Source organism: Podarcis liolepis, assembly GCF_965112155.1.
Source record: "Podarcis liolepis genome assembly, chromosome: 3".
NCBI lineage: Eukaryota > Metazoa > Chordata > Lepidosauria > Squamata > Lacertidae > Podarcis > Podarcis liolepis.
Window position 1 is genome coordinate 105,816,533 of NC_139557.1, and position 20,388 is coordinate 105,836,920.

Here is a 20,388-nt window from a genome sequence, read left to right on the forward strand (position 1 = left end):
TCTCATTGAACTTAATGGGATTTACATCTGAGCAGACATCCTGTAGGCATCCCTAATACGGTTGACACACCTCAGGTGACGCATGACGATGACATCTTTTACTATGGTAAAATATTTTTAATGCCCATCCCAGGGATGGGGACTCACTGAAGTTACACGTGTGTTCACAAGCATCCACATGTTTGCACACTCATGCAAAAATAATTATTTATCCAACTGATTTATAATCCCAGATGCTTTAGAAAGCCCGGTGTGGGTTTCAATTCTGTTTTTAGTCCATTGTATTGCAGGGCTTATGGAACGCGGGTGGCGCTGTGGGTTAAACCACAGAGCCTAGGACTTGCTGATCAGAAGGTCGGCGGTTCGAATCCCCGTGATGGGGTGAGCTCCCGTTGCTCGGTCCCTGCTCCTACCAACCTAGTAGTTCGAAAGCACGTCAAAGGTAAGGTAAACAGGAAAGTAAACGTGAAGGTAAACGGCGTTTCCGTGCATTGCTCTGGTTCACCAGAAGCAGCTTAGTCATGTTGGCCACATGACCTGGAAGCTGTACGCCGGCTTGCATGGCCAATAAAGTGAGATGAGCGCCGCAACCCCAGAGTCAGCCATGACTGGACCTAATGGTCAGGGGTCCCTTTACCTTTACCTTATTGCAGGGCTTTAAACTTCCTGTAATTTTTTTTTTTAATATGGTAGTTGTTTATTTTTTAAGGAATATTATTGTTTTATCTTTTTCGGCCAACCAGCTTTTGAGAAGTTCGCCTCCCTCTTGCAATCAGGAGCCATATAAATTTCATGAAGCAAATAATTAAAGAATATAAGCAAAAGGCGAGGGAAATGCATAAATAATACGCTTTAATCCAACAAAGCCAAAAAAAATAAAATAAAGGGGGGGCGGGAATAAAAAGAGATATTTTGTTCCATCTGTTCTTTGCAATGTGACGCTCCGCGAAAGTAATAAGTTTGCCTCGCGACGGCAGTCGTAGCGCGTCAGTGGGAAGGCGGGACACGAGCAGGAAAGGCGGAAGAGGTGAGGCAGCTGCTAGGCTGGATAAAATAAGGGAGGCTGCCGACAAGGGTTGCGGGTAGTTGTTGTTGCTGTTGTTGTTTTGCGTATGTGTATTCATGTTGTGAGGGGTTTTTTTGGGGGGGAGGGTTGTGGGTGAGGTTATCCTATAATCTCGAGGCTTCCGGCAGGATCGAACCGGCAGCTGTCGAGCGTCCAAGGCTCGCGCGCCTCCTGCGTTCCATGGGGACCCCGCCCCCTGCCGTCGCTTCAGGAGACCCCGTGGGGAACGGGGCAGCTTTGGCGACAGGTGGCCGAGCCCGATCTGCAGCTGCAGCTGCACATATATATGATTGTTGTTGTTTAGTCATTTAGTCATGTCCGACTCTTCGTGACCCCATGGACCAGAGCACGCCAGGCACTTCTGTCTTCCACTGCCTCCCGCAGTTTGGTCAGACTCATGCTGGTAGCTTCGAGAACACTGTCCAACCATCTCGTCCTCTGTCGTCCCCTTCTCCTTGTGCCCTCAATCTTTCCCAACATCAGGGTCTTTTCCAGGGAGTCTTCTCTTCTCATGAGGTGGCCAAAGTATTGGAGCCTCAGCTTCAGGATCTGTCCTTCCAGTGAGCACTCAGGGCTGATTTCCTTCAGAATGGAGAGGTTTGATCTTCTTGCAGTCCATGGGACTCTCAAGAGTCTCCTCCAACACCAGAATTCAAAAGCATCCATTCTTTGGCGATCAGCCTTCTTTATGGTCCAGCTCTCACTTCCATACATCACTGCTGGGAAAACCATAGCTTTAACTATACGGACCTTTGTTGGCAAGGTGATGTCTCTGCTTTTTAAGATGCTGTCTAGGTTTGATATATGATATCGTGTGTGTGTGTGTGTGTGTGTGTGTGTAGTGCAGTCTCATTTTATCATCTATACCTTATCATTATTTTGTTTGTTTATTAAATCTATAGATATACACATAGTCAGAGCCTCGCCGTAAGCTGTGCAGCCGGCCCAAAAATAAATGTAAATATCAAAAGGAGCCCAATTCATTGGATACAACATTTGTGAGGCTCTGCGCAGGCCCAAGCCATGATAGATTTGGACGTCTTTATGGCGCTGCCCTTTCTCTCTCTGGAGCAAACACAGCTGCTCTTCTGGATGGCATCGTAACGGTACATTTTGAGTGCTTTTTAACTGGAAGCTGATCTCAACTGAAAAGTGTTTGGGTAGAATATGCTAGATGGGATAGATTGGCAAGATCCCACGCTGGCACATGCGAGCTAGCACATTTGTGCAGCCCTACGGCAGCCGTGGTTTTCAAACATATTTTTTGGGGAGGGTGTCCCTGGTATTCCTCAAGAAGGACGTCTTTAACAGGTTTGTTAAAGGATGCCCATGTTACAGACCTTGAACTGTGATATGAAGCTGCAAAGAGGATTCTTCTTTAATAAAGAAAGATATGGTCTTCATAACTCCTTAAATAAAAATGTAGTTTAGGTGTATAATCTTTCATAGACTACAGTATTCCAGTAAGTGTTAAGATGCTGAAATGAATAGAACAAAAAAAGTAAGGCAGTTTTTAACCTTAGCTAGCTGTTGTGCATCATTTATAATTGCAACCTTTATTTGCCTGCGTCTTGCATAGATCCAAACCAACCTGTCTTCAAAACAGACAAAAACTGCTTGTAGCATTAATGAATCATTAAAATAACACCTCATAAAGCAACAGTAGTATGGAACCTTTTATCTTGACCTATACACCACAAAATTGTGTGCAGGCTTTCAGGTTCATTAAATTTCTTTTTCAGGCTGGATGTTAATTAAAAGAGAATATAAAAAGATGCTGCCTAACAAGATGACAGAAGCCCCATGTGTGGTTTGTAATAGTCTTCCGATGGAGTGTAGAAGTTGTAGACCGAATTAGATTAGCTTGTGCTATATCTCCACCTGTACAACAAGATCACTGAAATGAAATAGCAGTCTCCCTTTGAAAATATATAAGCTAGCAAGTTATTCACATCTGTCTCTAGGACAAATACTTGTCCAAGATAGGTTGCTTATAAGTGGGGAAGTAGATATAAGAGTAGAAGCACGGAATAATTTGAGGGAGAACACATGCTTAAATTCCAGTATAGCATTAGGTCACACCTCATTAGATTACAACAGCTTTCACTTTTGTGCTGTGTTGACAGTGAATCACTTTTTGCCCAGCTTCATCTATGGTCATGATGTCTGTACTGAACTAAAGTTTCTCTATAGAGAAGTATACTGAAGAGAAGTATACTTCAGTTGGATTTCCATTAGGAGACAATAAAGTTCTATAGGTCTTCTTGAAACCCGTTGTCTTGTCCATATTCCAGAATGCTATCTTTAGAAACAAATAATTAGTGCAAACTTTTATAGACGCCTAAGTTAGACTTGGAGCATGTTCACTGTCAGGCTTCCTGACATTCACAAAATATGTTGACCCTGGTTCTTTGAAGGGGCAGCCCAAGTTGGCATGAGTGGATATAAGAACATAAAAATAGCCCAATTGGATCAGGCGAGTGACTCATCTCATCCACCATTTTGTTCTCACAATGGCCAACCAGAGGCCTCTGGGAAGCCCAAAGCAGGATCTTGTCACAACAGCACTCTCCCCATGTGTGATTGTCAGCAACTAGCATTCAGAAGCGTACTGTGTCTGACAGTGTAGTAGAACCTACTACTAGTAGTTATCATTGATACTTATATCCTCCATAAATTTGTCTTACAGTAATTCTCTTTTTCACCCATCCCAGTTGGTACCCATTGCTACCTTTGGCCACAGTGAATTCCATAGTTTAAATATTATTATTATTATTATTATTATTATTATTATTATTATTTGTACCCCACCGTTGCCGGCTGGAGCCGAGCTCAGATAACATCATATAAACATAAAAACAGGCATCATAAAAACAGTATACATAAAAACAGGCATCAATTAATTAAAATACATCTTAAAATTAACTCAGACAAAATATGCACTGTGTGAAGAAGTTCTTTTCTTTTGTCTGTCTTGAATCTTCCCATGTTCCGCTTCATTGCATGGTCCAGGGTTTTAGTATTCTGAGATCCAGTAGGAAGAGAGGTAACTCCAACAAGGACCTCAGCTACTGGCCGAGTTTGAGGAATGTGTCATCTTCCTGGGGTAGTATTTTCTAATGGCACACTGAACATGCCGTAGTTGTGTCTCAAAGCAATGTCCCTGTATTTTGGGCTGTCTCACTCAACGTTTCTATAGTGTTTCCAGAGGACGTGACCTGCTTCTCTCTGTACTGGCAGGTGCTTTCCCTGTCATGGTGATTGAGAGGCAAAATGGGAATGTGTTAGTGCATCTCGGACCCAAGATTCAGACCTATCCTGAGGAGTTAATCCGGCAGCGCCGTGGTCACAATGGGCACGTGGAATACCTGATTCGCTGGAACCTGGAAAATGGTGCAGGAAGTAGGCCTGGCACCTGTTCAGCGGAGAGCAGCATGGAGAATTTCCTGATGTGGATGTCAGCAGATGATGCCTATGCCAACTGCCCAACACTCTTAGGCAAGAGGACACCCAAGGAAGAGAGTTCACGCAGAATATTCCCTCCCCATGTCACGTTGGATGAAGCATCTCTTTCGGAGATGAAGGCCGATGTCAGGAACTTAGTGCAGCGGGCTGCTTGGCAAATGGCCAGCCCCACAGTCCCTCAATCCTCCATCCTGAACACCATTCAAGTGCTCAGTGCTTATGCCAGTATTGGCTCATTGATGGGGGTCTTCAAGGAAACGGGAGCCCTCAGTCTGCTGATGAAGATGCTCTGTAACGAGGAGGAGCAGATCCGTCGCAGCGCAGGCAAGATCCTGAGGGCTCTGGCTTCCCACGATGCAGGTGAGACTCAGAAGAGTTGTTCTTTTTTAGGGACTAACTCCAGCTATGATACAATTCCTGTCTTAAGGACCACACTAGCCCTTTGTATTTAATATGCAGGGTTTTTAAAAATGCAAGTAGCATCAGGTGGTATGTGTGCACTGATAATTATCAAGATTGCAGCAAGCATGAACGGGTATTTAATCCTTTCCTCCTGTGCAGCAGTCCTGAAGGAAAGTCCTCCTCTCAAGCTGGTGTTTGCAGACTCTTATTAGTGTCAAGCGTGGGATGGGGGAAAGGTTTCTCCTAAAGGAAATACTAATTTAAGAGGAGGGATATTCCTCAGTCCTTATAAGGGACGCGGGTGGCGCTGTGGGTGGTTTGAATCCCCGCGACGGAGTGAGCTCCCGTTGCTCGGTCCCAGCTCCTGCCAACCTAGCAGTTCGAAAGCATGTCAAAGTGCAAGTAGATAAATAGGTACCGCTCCAGCAGGAAGGTAAACGGCATTTCCGTGCGCTGCTCTGGTTCGCCAGAAGCGGCTTAGTCGTGCTGGCCACATGACCCGGAAGCTGTATGCTGGCTCCCTCGGCCAGTAAAGCGAGATGAGTGCTGCAACCCCAGAATCGGTCACGACTGGACCCAATGGTCAGGGGTCCCTTTACCTTTACCTTTATTCCTCAGTCCACAGAAGGAGCCAAAAGGGTTAAATTCCCTCCCTGCTTGCTCTGATCCCATTAATTATCAACCTCACTGGGTGATGCAACAAGTCTGGTTTGAACCTAAGGCTTCTAAAGTATCTTAAGACATGTTCTTTTGTAAGTTGCATTAAATGACAGTGCCTAGCCAATGCTATCCTGATCCCTCTGCCTATGTAAACAAACACTATCCCCTCCCCCCCTTAATCTCCTATGAAAATTATTTCTTGTTCGGACTTGGTTAATACTTCTAATAAATGGTTGAATTACCAAAAAATTATAGGGTGACTGTCAGTTATGATTCCCAAAGCCATATTAGGGCACTGACTTTATTTTAAATGATGAGGAGTCTGTTTGCATTTGGTGAATGCACCTCACAGTAGCAAAAAGGGATACCCCAGACATTTTCTTGCCTGGATCCTAGTATGCACATTTCTGCCTCGAGCATGAAGAGCTGCCCTGTGTGGGCAGAAGCATTTTGCCAGTCCCACTAAGCCATACTTTGGCTTAGGGTAAGGTGTGAACCAGGCCAGTAACTGCTTCCTCATAGCTTTCTGACTTAGTTTTTTGTCAAGAATTAACCCCCTGAGCCTCATTCTGTAAGCTGCTACCTGGAATTGTCTCATTTTATGTATTCTGTTGCGTATGTCTGTATGAAAGAACCAACTCCCATCTTACTGTGGAGACGGGAGTTCTGTGAGCAAGAAGATGCTTTAGTACATATGCAAAGGAAGCGCCATATTAGATATCTCTGGTTTCAGGAAGCCGAGCCTATGTCCTCTTGTCCCTGAGCCGGCAGGATGGCATTGAACAACACATGGACTTCGACAGCCGCTACACCCTCCTCGAGCTGTTTGCAGAAACAACATCCTCAGAAGAGCACTGCATGTCCTTTGAGGGGATCCCCCTGCCACAGGTATTAACTGACCTAGATGGGGGCTGCTTCCAGTTCAGGTCTGGAGGTATATTCAAGGAGTGTGTGGGCAAGGTAATTGTGAAGTGACCTGGAGAAAGGTCCAGTGCCGAGGGCCTTCTGGCGGTTCCCTCGCTGCGAGAAGCCAAGTTACAGGGAACCAGGCAGAAGGCCTTCTCGGTAGTGGCACCCGCCCTGTGGAACGCCCTCCCACCAGATGTCGAAGAGAAAAATAACTACCAAACTTTTAGAAGACATCTGAAGGCAGCCCTGTTTAGGGAAGCTTTTAATGTTTATTAGGTTATTGTATTTTAGTGTTCGGTTGGAGCCGCCCAGAGTGGCTGGGGAAACCCAGCCAGATGGGCGGGGTATAAATAATTAGTTTAATTAGTTTATTAGTTAGTTAATTAGTTAATTAGTTTAGTTGTTTATTTATTGAAGGCAGGGGGACAAGTGCACAGAGATCCCCCCATTACTTTATTTATATCCTCTCTATTTGCACGTTCAAGGTGCCTCACAAAATCAGCCTTGCCAAAAGTATCACCAACCTTGAATATGTCTTGGACTGCAGTTCCGAGCCGTCACAGCCAATGGTCAGGGATGATGAGAGTTAAAAGTACAAAATAATTTGGAGAGCTGGGAAAGGCTGATATAAATCGAGGCACTTTAAATAATGGTCTCAATCAGCAAGGAAGAAAAGGCCGCTTTAAATAATGGATGTGAATCAAGTTTACATGGCTATTTCTTCATAGTTCTTCATCTTCTTCCCTGCTCCAGATTCCAGGGAAGCTGCTGTTTTCTCTGGTGAAGCGCTACCTATGTGCCACCTCCCTCGTCGACAAACACCATAGCGCCACAGACCCGGGAGGGGAGCAAGCAACCTCTGAGCCCTTCAGTGCATGCTCCGGGGACAGCAAAAGGCTGCAGCGCGAGTTTGACTTCAGCATGGCCATGGCCAGCCTTATTTCAGAGCTGGTGCAGGCCATGGGCTGGGATCGCGGTTGGCAGCTCCGGACTCTCAGCAGGAAGCCGCCCTGGGCAGCTCAGTCTATCTTCCAGTCCCAGGCTCCCAGTGGCGCCACCGTCCCGCCAGCCGCTCGGCTCCCCCAGAAGGAGACCGGCACTTTCAAACTGCGCTCAGCCTTCCCCAGTCGCAACAGCTATGTGGAGTACGTGCAGGAGAAGCTGGTGCGGGGCATGCGCGTGCGCATGTTGGAAGACTACGAGAAAGTCTGTGCGGGAGACGAAGGCGAGTTCCTGCAGAGCAATGACGGCACGCCACCCATCCAGGTATTGCTGAGTTTGGGGGCAAAGCTGGGAGAGGGGAACATCCTGGCTTCTGGGACCCAGAGGTTGCCGTAGGCCAGCCTTTCTCAACCTGTGGATCCCCAGATGTTGTTGAACTACAACTCCCATCACCCCTAGCTAGCAAGGCCAGAGCTCAGGGCTGATGGGAGTTGTAGTCCAACAACATCTGGGGACACACAGGTTGAGAACCGCTGCCGTAAGCTATGGAATTTTGATGTTTGGGGATCTCATTGGGTTTCTGAAGCTGTTCTGGCCTTGGTGGCATGAGCAGCAGAATCACCACTGTGTCAAGAGGAGGGTTTTGGTCTGACTGGGGGGCCTCTCTGCTGTTCAGTCCGGACCCTGCGGTCCAGCTCTGAGGGCCTTCTGGCAGTTCCCTCATTGTGAGACGTGGGGTTACAGGGAACCAGGCAGAGGGCCTTCTCAGTAGTGGCACCCACCCTGTGGAATGCCCCCCCGTCAGATGTCAAGGAAATAAGCAACTACCTGACTATTTCATCTGAAAACAGACCTGTATCAGGAAGTTTTTAATGTGTGGTGTTTTACTGTGGTTTTAAAATTTTGTCGGAAGCTGCCCAGAGTGGCTCAGGCAACCCCTTCAGATGGGTGGCATATAAATAATAAATCATTATGGCTGCCGAATGGTATAAGGGGGAAGGTCAAATTGCTTTCAGGACAAGTAGGCGGAGTCTTCTTCTTTTTTATGTTGGCCCCTGTTTGTTTCCAGGTTTACTGGGAGTCTCTGGGCCGTACATACTGGGTGCACTGGCACATGGTTGAGATCATTGGTTCCTCAGGGCATGCAGATGAGAAAGCCCAAGAAAAGTTAACCAGCCTAACAGCTTCTCTGAGACGGGACACAGGTAAGGCAGTGCTGGGATGTTATAATAAATAATAATAATAAATTTTTATTTCTATCCCGGTTCAAAAACCAGGCTCAGGGCACCTGTAGGAGTGTGTTATAGTGTTAAAGTTGCTTTGTGGGGTTGGAAAAAATGGCTGCTTCTTCCACCTGGACCAGGTTGCTCTGCAAGGGGATATTTGCTTTGAGGACAGCATTTAAAACGGCGCTCTCTTGAGAAGCCATAAAACACCCCTCTGTTATTTTGTGCTCACCTGCAAGCTAACCAGGCAACGTACCGTAAACCGCATCGGGGCCTGTACTTGGCGCCATACCTGATGGATCATATGAAGGAGAAGTCTGAGACTCTGAGCCGGGCTGAATGGTGGGAGCTCCTCTTCTTCGTTAAGAAGCTAGAACAGCAGGAGCAGCAGGAGGTGGTCCAGCTCATCCAGCAGAACGAGAAGGTAAAGAGCTGGGAAGAACCAGTAGTGGGAGATCCATTTAAGGTAGGAATGAGCCAGTGCCTCTCTTGTTTCTGTTGGTACTCCCTGTTCCAGGATGTGAAGGTTCTGAGTCTGGAGATGTAAGATGTCAGAAGGAACAATGTATCATGTATGGTGGGGATGTGAGAAAATCAAAAAGTTCTGGGGTAGTATTCATGAAGAATTAAAAAAGATGTTTAAAACAACATTTGAGAAAAGACCAAAATAATATAATAATAAATTTTTATTTATACCCTGCCCTTCCCAGTTCAAAAAACCGGGCTCATGGCCGCTAACAACAAATTTAAAACACTTAATTGTAAAAGCAACATAAAATACAGTATAAAAACATGAATAACAATAAAATTCAAAGTTCAGAAATCAATTTAGGGGAAATTCATCCAATAAACATTAGATGATCACCAGGGATAGCTGGCTGAATTAGTCCTACTTGAGCCAGTGAGGAGGCCAGAGGAGAATTAGCTGTGGGGTCTCAGAGCAGGTAATCTTCATAAAAGGGGAGGGGGAGGGAAGAGAAGGGAAATAAAAGATCAGGCTGAATTCAAATTAAAGGCCAGGCAGAATAGCTCGTTCTTACAGGCCCGACAGAAGGAGGTTAAATCCTGAAGGGCCCTAGTCTCATGTGACAGAGCATTCCACCAGGTCGGAGCCATCACTGAAAAGGCCCTGGCACTGGTGGCGGATAGTCTGACTTCCTTAGGGCCTGGGACCTCTAAACTATGGTTATTCATGGACCTTAAGGTCCTCTGTGGGGCATGCCCAGAGAGACGGTCCCATAAATATGAGGGCCCTAAGCCACAAAGGGCTTTAAAGGTCAAAACCAGCACCTTGAACCTGAGCCTATACTCCACTGGGAGCCAGTGCAACTGGTAAAGCACTGGGTGAATATGCTCCCATTGCAGGGACCCCGTCAGGAGCCTCGCTGCAGCATTCTGCACCTGCTGGAGTTTGTGGGACAGTTTCAAGGGCAGCCCCACGTAGAGCGAATTACAGTAGTCAAGCCTGGAGGTGACCGTCGCATGGATCGCTGTGGTCAGATCGGGGCAGGAAAGGAAAAGCATTTCTTCTAGGTGTAGTGACAAAAGACATCCTCAATAATAATAAAAAGAGTTCTTATACACGACAGCTGCTGCCAGGATTCTAGTTGCAAAAAACTGGAAGGGGTCTCTGTACATCCGATCTTTCTCTCTGTATTTCAAGCTGCCAGAGCTAGACGAAGAAGGCCTGATCCCGCTGTCTGTCTCCGTAGAGCTAGCTCAGAAAGTGCTGCAGTTCCTGAGCAGGCGCTGCCAGGGCAACGCCCAAAGTGACCTGCGCAGCTCCCACGTCTATCTCAAGTATTCCTCCAGCGAAGGAGGGACAGGTGGGCAAAAGGTGGAGCTGGCCCCTGCGAAGTGTGGCGGCCTTTCCAAAGCCACAGCGCCCGAAAAGACAGAGGAGGACTCACTGTCTTCCGAAGCGCCTTCTCCAGCTCCATCCCCGGAAGAGAAAACAGACACCCAGCTGGTTCATGAGCTCCTCAGAATGGAAGGACTTTCTTACCCAGACACGCTGGATGAGAAAACCAAAGGTAAGTAACTGGCAGACACTGGGACTTAGAATCATAGAATCATAGAATCATAGAGTTGGAAGAGACCACAAGGGCCATCGAGTCCAACCCCCTGCCAAGCAGGAAACACCACCAGAGCACTCCTGACATATGGTTGTCAAGCCTCTGCTTAAAGACCTCCAAAGTAGGAGACTCCACCACACTCCTTGGCAGCAAATTCCACTGTTGAACAGCTCTTACTGTCAGGAAGTTCTTCCTAATGTTTAGGTGGAATCTTCTTTCTTGTAGTTTGGATCCACTGCTCCGTGTCCGCTTCTCTGGAGCAGCAGAAAACAACCTTTCTCCCTCCTCTATGTGACATCCTTTTATATATTTGAACATGGCTATCATATCACCCCTTAACCTCCTCTTCTCCAGGCTAAACATGCCCAGCTCCCTTAGCCGTTCCTCATAAGGCATCATTTCCAGGCCTTTGACCATTTTGGTTGCCCTCCTCTGGACACGTTCCAGTTTGTCAGTGTCCTTCTTGAATTGTGGTGCCAATTTTGTGGTACTTAATTTTGTGGTACTTAATTTTGTGTTCAAGAGACTTCACCTTGGACTAAAGTAGATGTAACAACAGGAGCCACCTAAAATGAGAGACTTGTATCGAGTCCCCCTCGCCCTCTATAAAGTTTGTGTAGTTGAGATTGTCCCGTCACAACATGTTGTATTTCCCCCATTCATTGGCTGAGGAGGGCAGAAAAGCAGAACATAGCAGCACAAGGGAAATTTTTTATCGGGCTTTTGGAGAGAGGCCTACTTTTCCCCGCAGCAGCAACCTTCTGTTTCTTGTCAGGTCTAGCTCGGTCTTTCTTATCTGTGTGTCTGTGAACCAGTGGGAAGGCGGTGTGCAAGACTCATTTGCCCAACGTGTGGCTTGAACCCACAACCCCGAGAACACAATCAAGTTTCTGGTTTGATAATAGCCTGGGTAGCTTCTTGTTGGGGAAAAAGAAATGCTAGGGAAAGCCTCTAGGGACAAAAAGGTTTTGTGTGCTGTGGGTGACGAGGAGGAGCAAGAAGGTGCGAGGATGCTGAGATGAAACTGACTGAAGGACCGTTGTGCTGATAGATTTGTTGATCAGCTTTCTGCAGTGTGAAGCTGGTCGGGAAGAAGAGCACCATCGAGCAGCTCTCTGATGCCTTGGAGATGATCCAGAAGCCCAGCTGTGACGCTGAACAGCAGATGGCTGGTCTCAGATTCACCATCAGCATCTTGGAGGAGGAGCTTGAGCGAGAGAGGCAAGAGAGGCATGTCGTCAGGATGGAGTGTGAGCTCTCCAGAAGGTCAGTTCTGGTCTCCTCGTTCTTTCTTTTTTAATATCCACTGCTTACCACAGGCTCTGGGCATAGGAAGGAAGCTGATTCAGGACATTCTTCCATCTAGCTCAGTAACATCTACACCAGGGTCAAGGCCTGTTTTTGATGGTCCTCAGTAACATTTGACACCCCACCCCAGCAGGGTTAGAAACTCAGATATATAGGCCCTACTGGGAGAAGAATGGCAAACCAGGCTGATGGATTATACCAAGATGGCAAAACTGACTGGAAAACTGAGAAACCAAGAGGACAAAATCTTCATGAAAGAATAGGAAAAATTTATAAGTTATTTAGGAGACCATTAAAAAAAATTAAAAAATTGTCCAGTAGCACCTTAGAGACCAACTAAGTTTGTTCTGGGTACAAGCTTTCGTGTGCATGCACACTTCTTCAGATACACATTTTTTATTTATTTCGACTGCGTCAGGCCAACACGGCTACCTACCTGAATTTAGGAGACCATTGTAAGCAGATGGAAACAAAGGCAGGATTTTCTCATGTGTATTGTAAACATTACCGTGGATAATATGGTTTGATATAAATTCCTCCTGAAATAATGACGGAGATAGGAACACCTCACTAGGAGGGGGATTCCGCAGCTGGGGAACCACCACTGAAAAGGCCCTGTCATGGGTCAGTACCACCTGGACAGCACCTCTCCCTCCCAGAGTTGGCACCACCAATTTATTGACAAGTTATTTTCTGTTCAGTAGCAAGAAGTATTTGCCTTGCCTGGTTCTATGTGCTTGGGGCCTGGTCTCCAGCAGTCTGTTGAGGGGCCAGGCTCCTGCGATGACTTGCCCCTTCTGCTGCCCACAGGGAGAAAATGGGGAGGCTGCTGGTGGAGCTGCTGAGTCACCGAGTGGAGGAGAAGCTGGTGATGGTGTTGGCACTACAGATGCTGTGCCGATTCATGGCTCAGTATGACTGGCGGGTCCTCTTCGCCCTCGGAGGGGGGCTGCGCTCCGTGCTACAGTGCATGCAGAAGCACTCCACGTCTGCATCAGTGCAGCAGGCTGGCTTAGCGGTACGTTTCCTGCCGTATGCTGTATGGTTTGGGTGCAATGTAATTTCACGAATGTGCACTGCAGTGGTTTCCAGTTGCTGGTCTGCAGCACGTACCCTTCAACTGCCCAGTACTTTCCATTTCTGGCCGCCATGCAGATCATGTGACTCGGGTGGGAGCGCAGCCCAGAAGTTGTGTGTCCCATTTTGTGCTGGGACATGTTTTGGAGGGTATCATGGCACCATTCACATAACACAACCAACCACAGAGATATCAACGGTTTCAAAAATGTGTGTGTGGGGGGGGAGGAAATCCATGACTTTTTGAAAAACGAGATCGCTAATTGGAAACCACTGGTCTACTGAATTTACAGTTCGCCATTCCTCTCTCTGCTTTATTCCTTGCCATTCAGCCGCTGTCTTTGTCCCCCAGGCGCTGAAGATACTGTTGGGAGCTGGGAACTGTGAGCTACCAGGAGGCTGTGAGAAGCACTACCCTCTGAAACCCTCAGATGCCCGGGCAATGCAAGAGATCTTCGCCGGCGTCGGTCCTGCTTCCAGCAAAGTCCCTGGCAATTTGCTCTGTGCCGTCCCTGCTGCCATCGAGAAGATGCTGAACACACCTGGGTGAGGTTCAAGGGGGAATCTGGGTGAGGCAAAGGAGCGTTCGTATCTGACGCTTTCAAATTATAAGGAGGAGGGAAATTTATAGAAGGAAAAGGAGAAAGGGAAGAGAGAGGAGATATAATTTTAAAACTTCAGTAAAAATTGTATGAATACCATACTTTTCCGTGTATAAGACTAGATTGTTTTCTTTTAAAATTATGCTAAAATGGGGGTCGTCTTATACATGGATAGTGCATAGGGTGGACGTTTGATTGGTTGCTGCCTTGGCTGTCATCGGCTATTGAGTGTGTTATTGGTTGCTGCCTCAATGGCTGTTGCTGATTGGCTGACACTGCGGCAATTGAGGGGGCGATTGACAGCTTCTGCCAGTGAGGGGACAGATGAGAGGCGGATTTTTGGACGCAAGCGGGTGATTTTCGGCAATCCCCCCTAAAACAAGCTAAACAACCCTGGGCAATCCTCTGCAAAAAAGCCACCTCCCCTCATTTTCTTAAATTTGAGTCTCCCAAAATAGGGGGCTTCTTATACATGGGGGCGTTTTATACATGGAAAAGTATGGTATTTATCTTTACTCTGAGGCTAAGAAGAGCCCAGACCAAGGGGATCTTTCGTTTCTATTGAGATTTTGGAGGGAAGGTTCACTTCATCTTCCTTGAATATGAGGCTCCTAGCTTTCCGGGGCTGGAAAATCCTGTATGAGCCTGAGTTCTATTCTGCTTCATGGAATTATAGACTTGAAAGGGACCTTTTGAAGGTAATTTAGCCCAATCCTCTGCTGATGCAGCAAACCCACTATGACACCCCCGAGAAGCGGCTGTGCAGCCTCTGCTGAAGACCCTCTAAAGAAGGAGAGACCCCACTTCTTTCCCACAGCCTCTCAATGCAGGTTCCCTTTGCCTTCTTCCCCCAGGGCCTCGGCAGCAGTTCGGAATGGGCTTCTGGTGCTCAACCGATTGATCGACTACCACAAGGGTCTGGCGGAGCAGCTGGAAAACTGTGACCTCCATGCAGTCCTGCAAAGCTGCTGCCAAGCCGGCCAGAGCTCCAACGAGAGGCTGGCTTGGATAGTGCTTAGCCGCTTGGCTGGATGTAAGCTGCCCCTGAGCCAGGAGAATGCAGGTATGACGTGGCTGAGGCTTTGAGGATGGGTCTAGGCTGGAGGGTGAACGCTCTCCATTAGCAGCAGTATCTCTGTGCTCTCCTTCCTTGTGGGCCTGAAGACGTTTGGGCCAAGAGGGCGCTGCCTCTCCTCTCTGTGGCACTGGACATTTCTCCCTTTTGACTTCAATTTGTCACACACGGATGCTACCGCGCTGCCTTAAATTTTCATTTTTCAGTAATGTTGTTTGTGGCTTAGGGCCCTCGTATTTACGGGACCGCCTCTCCTGGTATGCCCCGCAGAGGACATTAAGGTCCATGAATAATCATAGTTTAGAAGTCCCAGGCCCTAAGGAAGTCAGGTTATCCTCCCCCAGGGCCAGGGCAGTCCTACTAACGCAGGGGTGTCTAACTCAAATTCATCGGGGGCCACATCAGCAGTTTGGTCACCCTCAAAGGGCCGGTTGTATCTGTAGGACTTACAGTACAGGAGAGAAGGGTTCAGGCAGCTGTTGGATCTGTCACATCACAGGATGGCATGCGCTCAATATAAAAACAAGTGGAGGTTTCCTGAATACATGTAAAGTGGAGGTTTCCTGTGTAGAACGGCCGGCGCCGCTAGAGGGCAGACGTTCTCTGGCTTGTAGGCTGCCGCGCATGCGCTGAAAAGGCGGCTTTCTTGTGTCAAAAAAAAAAAAGCGAGAATAAAAGGTGAAGGCTGGCGGCCGCCGGCGGCTACACGGGCCACATGACGAGGTCTGGCCGGCCGGATTCGGCCCGCGGGCCTTGTGTTTGACACCCGTGTACTAACGTAATCTGTTTATTACAATTGCTTTTCAGATAGTTCAGATATTTACTCCAGTCTTCTAAGAATCTCTGGTCCCACAGGTTTCAAATCCTTCCTGTTAATTTATCTAATTCTGCATAGTCCACCCCAGACAGATACTTGAAGGTGTATTATGCGATAAACCAGCATTGCTCGTGCCCTGGAGGCGGGAGTTCTTTTTAAAAAATTAAAATGGGTTGTATCCAAAGTAGTGCTGTGTGAGCATTTAGTCAGCACAAGGATTTCTATTTGCACAAGAGAACGTTTCCCTCTTCCTCCGCATGAAGGCCCTCCCCCCCCAAAAAAATCTGTGTTAGGGGTTCCTACAACCCTCTGGGGCAGATCTGGAGAGGGTGCACTGGGTGGTCATCCTTGCACTGACAGGATGTTGAATTACCACCCTTTGGTTCCAGGAGTTAATAAGTTAATTAGTCCACCTAAACATTAGGAAGAACTTCCTGACAGTAAGAGCTGTTTGACAGTGGAATTTGCTGCCAAGGAGTGTGGTGGAGTCTCCTACTTTGGAGGTCTTTAAGCAGAGGCTTGACAACCATATGTCAGGAGTGCTCTGATGGTGTTTCCTGCTTGGCAGGGGGTTGGACTCGATGGCCCTTGTGGTCTCTTCCAAATCTATGATTCTAGGTTTCTGAAAAGATAAAAACAAAACAACTTCAGGGCAAGGGAGTGGCGCCCTCCCTGTGGATCACCCCCCCCCCCCACTTCAGATGTCAAGGAGATAAAATTTCACAACTTTTAGAAGACATCTGTATCAGGAGGTTTTTAAGGGTTGGTGTTTTTATTATGGTTTTAGTTATGCTGTAAGCTGCCCAGAGTGGCTGGGGAAACCCAGCCAAATGGGCAGGGTATGAATAAAATTGTTATTGTTGTTGTTATTCAAGAGCAAAGCTCTAAGCTCTGCCCTTCAAAATGTCTTCCCTCCCCAACCAACCAGTCTCTGCAGCCTCCTTTGGCCTGAAGGACATTGGTGTTCCCAAACTGCTGAGCAGTCTGCACACCAGCAGCATTTGCAAGGAGATGGTGATGGCTCTGGAGGGCTGCATTTGTGGCCAGGGTGCCTTCCCCGTGGGAAACAGCTGTGAGCTTCTGGCCGACATGCTTCTGCTCAAAGACTTGGTGCCACTGGGATCTGAGAGGGACGTACTGCTGGGAACATTAAGGTATGGCTCACGTACTTCGATGGCAGCTTGCCATGTTGACCCAAGAGAGTTGCACTCGCCCCAAAGGCTGAGAGCCCATCATACCTTTCTCACCTTGTAAATGGGGCAAGGTCGGAACTTTGCAAAAGCAAACGCAGAATTTGTGGAAATGGATGAGAAGTGTACAAGTCCTTCGCAACCATTTGGAAACAGGCAAACAAACAACAACAAAAGCCCAACCAATCAGAATGTTTAGTCGAGCTCTCCAATCATTTTGTGACTTTTATAGGCACCAAACGTTATCTCAATGGGGAATGCAGACACCAGGATAAATCAACAAAGCACGCTGACTGCTTTTAAAACCCAACACTTTCGCAACCAGGGGGAAATGTGCCGCGATGCACGACATGTGCAGAGTATTGCCATTCCTTATCCCAAACTAGAACTCCAGAGAGAGTGCCAAGCTGTGCATGTGAATAATAATATGAAGGAGATTAATAATATAAAGAAACCAGAAGCATGAAAGAAAGTAGAGAATGCTTTTGGGTGGTTGCAAGGCAGTTAGCTGTTGCATCGCAAGATTATTGTTGGCAGGGTCTTGTGTTGTAGTCTGGAGCGATCACTTTGGAGGAGCTCAGTTGTTGCTTTTAACGTGTCTCTTTTCAGAACTTTCCCTCCTCCTCCTCTTCTTTCTTCTTTGCTCCAGGCTTTTGAACAAGTTCCTGGACAGTTCCTGGGAAGACTCAGTGCCCTGGCATAAGTGCATTGAGTCTTGCTTGTCTTCCATGAGTGCTCACCTAAATGACCAAGAGGTAGGGAGGAAGAATCGGTGGGGAGGGAGCTGGGAGGAAGAACTATTGAAGCATGTTCTGTGATCCCGTTTCATATGTTGCAGATGTTCTATGGAATTTGTAGAACAGATGATGATTATTTAAACGTAACTTTCCCACTAAAAGTAAAAAGTCCACTTAGTGCCTTCTTTTCCTACGCTTTTTTGTGAATGGTGATTTTTTAAAGAAAAAGTTGATCTCAGCATTTTTATGCAAACTACTTACTTGTTGTTGTGTTTATTTATTTATTTTAAATACTGTTATCAATTCCTAATGTGCTTTTATATTCTCCCCTTTGCCTGCAGGTTGTCCAGGAGTCCATTGAGTTCCTTCATCACTTGGCAACCCTGGACAGAGACTGTGCTGTTTCCATGTGCTGCCTGCGTACCGAGGAAGCCTTGGCCAAAGTCGTGGAGAAGCATGGCTCCGGTCTCCCACGGGTGACAGAACTGAGGGACCTCGTGAGCAAGTGCGAGAAGTACGCCGGCCTGTATAAGAAGATGACCGCCAGCATCCTGGCTGGCTGCATCCAGGTAAATCCCGGTACCTTTTGTGGGGGAATCTAGCTTGGGAGTGCAGGCCAGGTGGAGCAGAGTCGCTTGCAGATTCAGTGCTGCGTTGAGTATTGGCTGCATTGCATGGAGGAGAAGAAGAAGAAGAGTTTGGATTTGATATCCCGCTTTATCACTACCCGAAGGAGTCTCAAAGCGGTTAACAATCTCCTTTCCCTTCCTCCCCCACAACAAACACTCTGTGAGGTGAGTGGGGCTGAGAGACTTCAGAGAAGTGTGACTGGCCCAAGGTCACCCAGCAGCTGCATGTGGAGGAGCGGAGACGCGAACCTGGTTCACCAGATTACGAGTCTACCACTCTTAACCACTACACCACACTGGCTCTCTACACAAACTTGACCACAAATTTTACTCTTTTTCTAAAGCGATGAGAGGATTCAGCTGCTGCTCTTCAAAGTGAGCTTGTCAAACAGGCATGTGATTCACACCAATCTCATCTGCAGCATCGGAGGCGCGAAATACTAACACATCCAACCTCTGCTTAAAAGCCCTCAAGGAAAGAGAGTCCACCACCTCTTATGGGAATCTGTTCCCCTGTCGAACAGCGCTTCCTGACGGAAAGGTCTTCCTGATCTTTGGTCGGAATCTCCTTTCTTGTGACTTGAAGCCACTGGTTGGAATCCTACCCTCCGAAGCAGGAGAAAACAAGCTTGCTCCATCTTCCATGTGACAGCCTTTCAGATATTTGAAGATGGTTATCATATCTCCTGTCACTTTTCCAGGTTAAACATACCTAGCTCCTTCGACCATTCTTCATAAGGCTTGGTTTCCTAATAATAATAATAATAATAATAATAATAATAATTAATAATAATTTATTATTTGTACCCCGCCCATCTGGCTGGGTTTCCCCAGCCACTCTGGGCAGCTTCCATAGAAACCAAAAATACACTAAAATATCACATATTAAAAACTTCCCTGAACAGGGCTGCCTTAAGATGTCTTCTGAATGTCAGGTAGTTATTTATCGCTTTGACATCTGATGGGAGGGCGTTCCACAGGGCGGGCGCCACTACCGGGAAGGCCCTCTGCCTGGTTCCCTGTAGCTTTGCTTCTCACAATGAGGGAACCACCAGAAGTCCCTCGGTGCTGGACCTCAGTGTCCGGGCAGAATGATGGGGGTGGAGACGCTCCTTCAGGTATACTGGGCCGAGGCCGTTTAGGGCTTTAAAGGTCAACACCAACACTTTGAATTGTGCTCGGAAACGTACTGGGAGTCAATGTAGGTCTTTCAAGACCGGTGCTATGTGGTCTCGGCGGCCGCCCCCAGTCACGAGTCTAGCTGCCACATTCTGGATTAGTTGTAGTTTCCGAGTCACCTTCAAAGGTAGCCCCACATAGAGCGCATTGCAGTAGTCCAAGCGGGAGATAACTAGAGCATGCATCACTCTGGTGAGACAGTCTGCGGGCAGGTAGGGTCTCAGCCTGCGTACCAGGTGGAGTTGGTAGACAGCTGCCCTGGATACAGAATTGACCTGCGTCTCCATGGACAGCTGTGAGTCCAAACCCTTTGTTATCTTGGTCACCTTCCTCTGCACACTTTCCAGCTTCTCAATATCCTTCTTATGCTGGTCCACTGGTACCTGCACACTTTGAGCTTCCATAAAGCTAGCTCTGCCTTCTTATTGCCCTTTGATACGTTGGTGTCTCTTGGTGTCTCTTCTACCTCTTTCTCCTCTCTCTCCGCTCCCAAATGCACAGGTGGTTCTGGGTCAAATAGAAGAACACAGGCAGACGCACCAGCCTATCAACATCCCGTTCTTTGATGTGTTCTTGCACAGTCTCTGCCAAGGTGAGTGTCCTTTTAGCCTTCAGAGCTGTCGACGTCTCATTCCTCTGGCCGTTTGTACCAAGCCCAGGGTCATTTCTTCTTTGCTCAGGCTGCAGCACAGAGGTCAAAGACGACAAGTGTTGGGAGAGGGTGGAAGTCTCCTCCAACCCTCAGCAAGCCAGCAAGCTGACAGACGGGAACCCCAAGACCTACTGGGAATCTAATGGCAACAGCACCTCCCACCATATCAACATCTATATGCATCGTGGGGTCGTAATCCGGTGAGTATACACATGCAGGGAGGTCCAGTTCTGAGGGCCTTCTGGCGGTTCCCTTGCTGTGAGAAGTTGAGGTTACAGGGAACCAGGCAGAGGGCCTTCTCGGTAGTGGCGTCCTCCCTGTGGAACGCCCTCCCATCAGATGTCAAGGCAGTAAACAATTATTTTACTTTTAAAAGA

General features: G+C 47.5%; 1 protein-coding gene across 4 annotated transcripts in view; it reads left to right on the forward strand.

Annotated features, from left to right (window-relative positions):
• The first annotated feature begins 974 nt into the window (after positions 1-974).
• The window catches only part of LOC310702493 (cullin-9-like), a 30,273-nt gene continuing 10,859 nt past the window's right edge, over positions 975-20,388 (forward strand). The window contains exons 1-16 of one of the 4 annotated variants that reach the window (XM_083494014.1): positions 975-1,027; positions 4,307-4,891; positions 6,327-6,481; positions 7,256-7,768; positions 8,514-8,649; positions 8,910-9,094; positions 10,334-10,703; positions 11,810-12,011; positions 12,864-13,071; positions 13,483-13,676; positions 14,587-14,795; positions 16,553-16,778; positions 17,464-17,569; positions 17,893-18,120; positions 19,861-19,951; positions 20,040-20,211. In XM_083494014.1, the coding sequence (XP_083350140.1) occupies positions 4,321-4,891; positions 6,327-6,481; positions 7,256-7,768; positions 8,514-8,649; positions 8,910-9,094; positions 10,334-10,703; positions 11,810-12,011; positions 12,864-13,071; positions 13,483-13,676; positions 14,587-14,795; positions 16,553-16,778; positions 17,464-17,569; positions 17,893-18,120; positions 19,861-19,951; positions 20,040-20,211 (3,566 nt within the window). In that variant the 5' untranslated portion in view covers positions 975-1,027; positions 4,307-4,320. Of the gene's footprint in view, positions 1,111-1,954; positions 2,024-2,356; positions 2,378-4,306; positions 4,892-6,326; positions 6,482-7,255; positions 7,769-8,513; positions 8,650-8,909; positions 9,095-10,333; positions 10,704-11,809; positions 12,012-12,863; positions 13,072-13,482; positions 13,677-14,586; positions 14,796-16,552; positions 16,779-17,463; positions 17,570-17,892; positions 18,121-19,860; positions 19,952-20,039; positions 20,212-20,388 lie in introns of those variants that run through there. The other 3 variants (XM_083494011.1, XM_083494012.1, XM_083494013.1) reach the window with 3 other exon arrangements.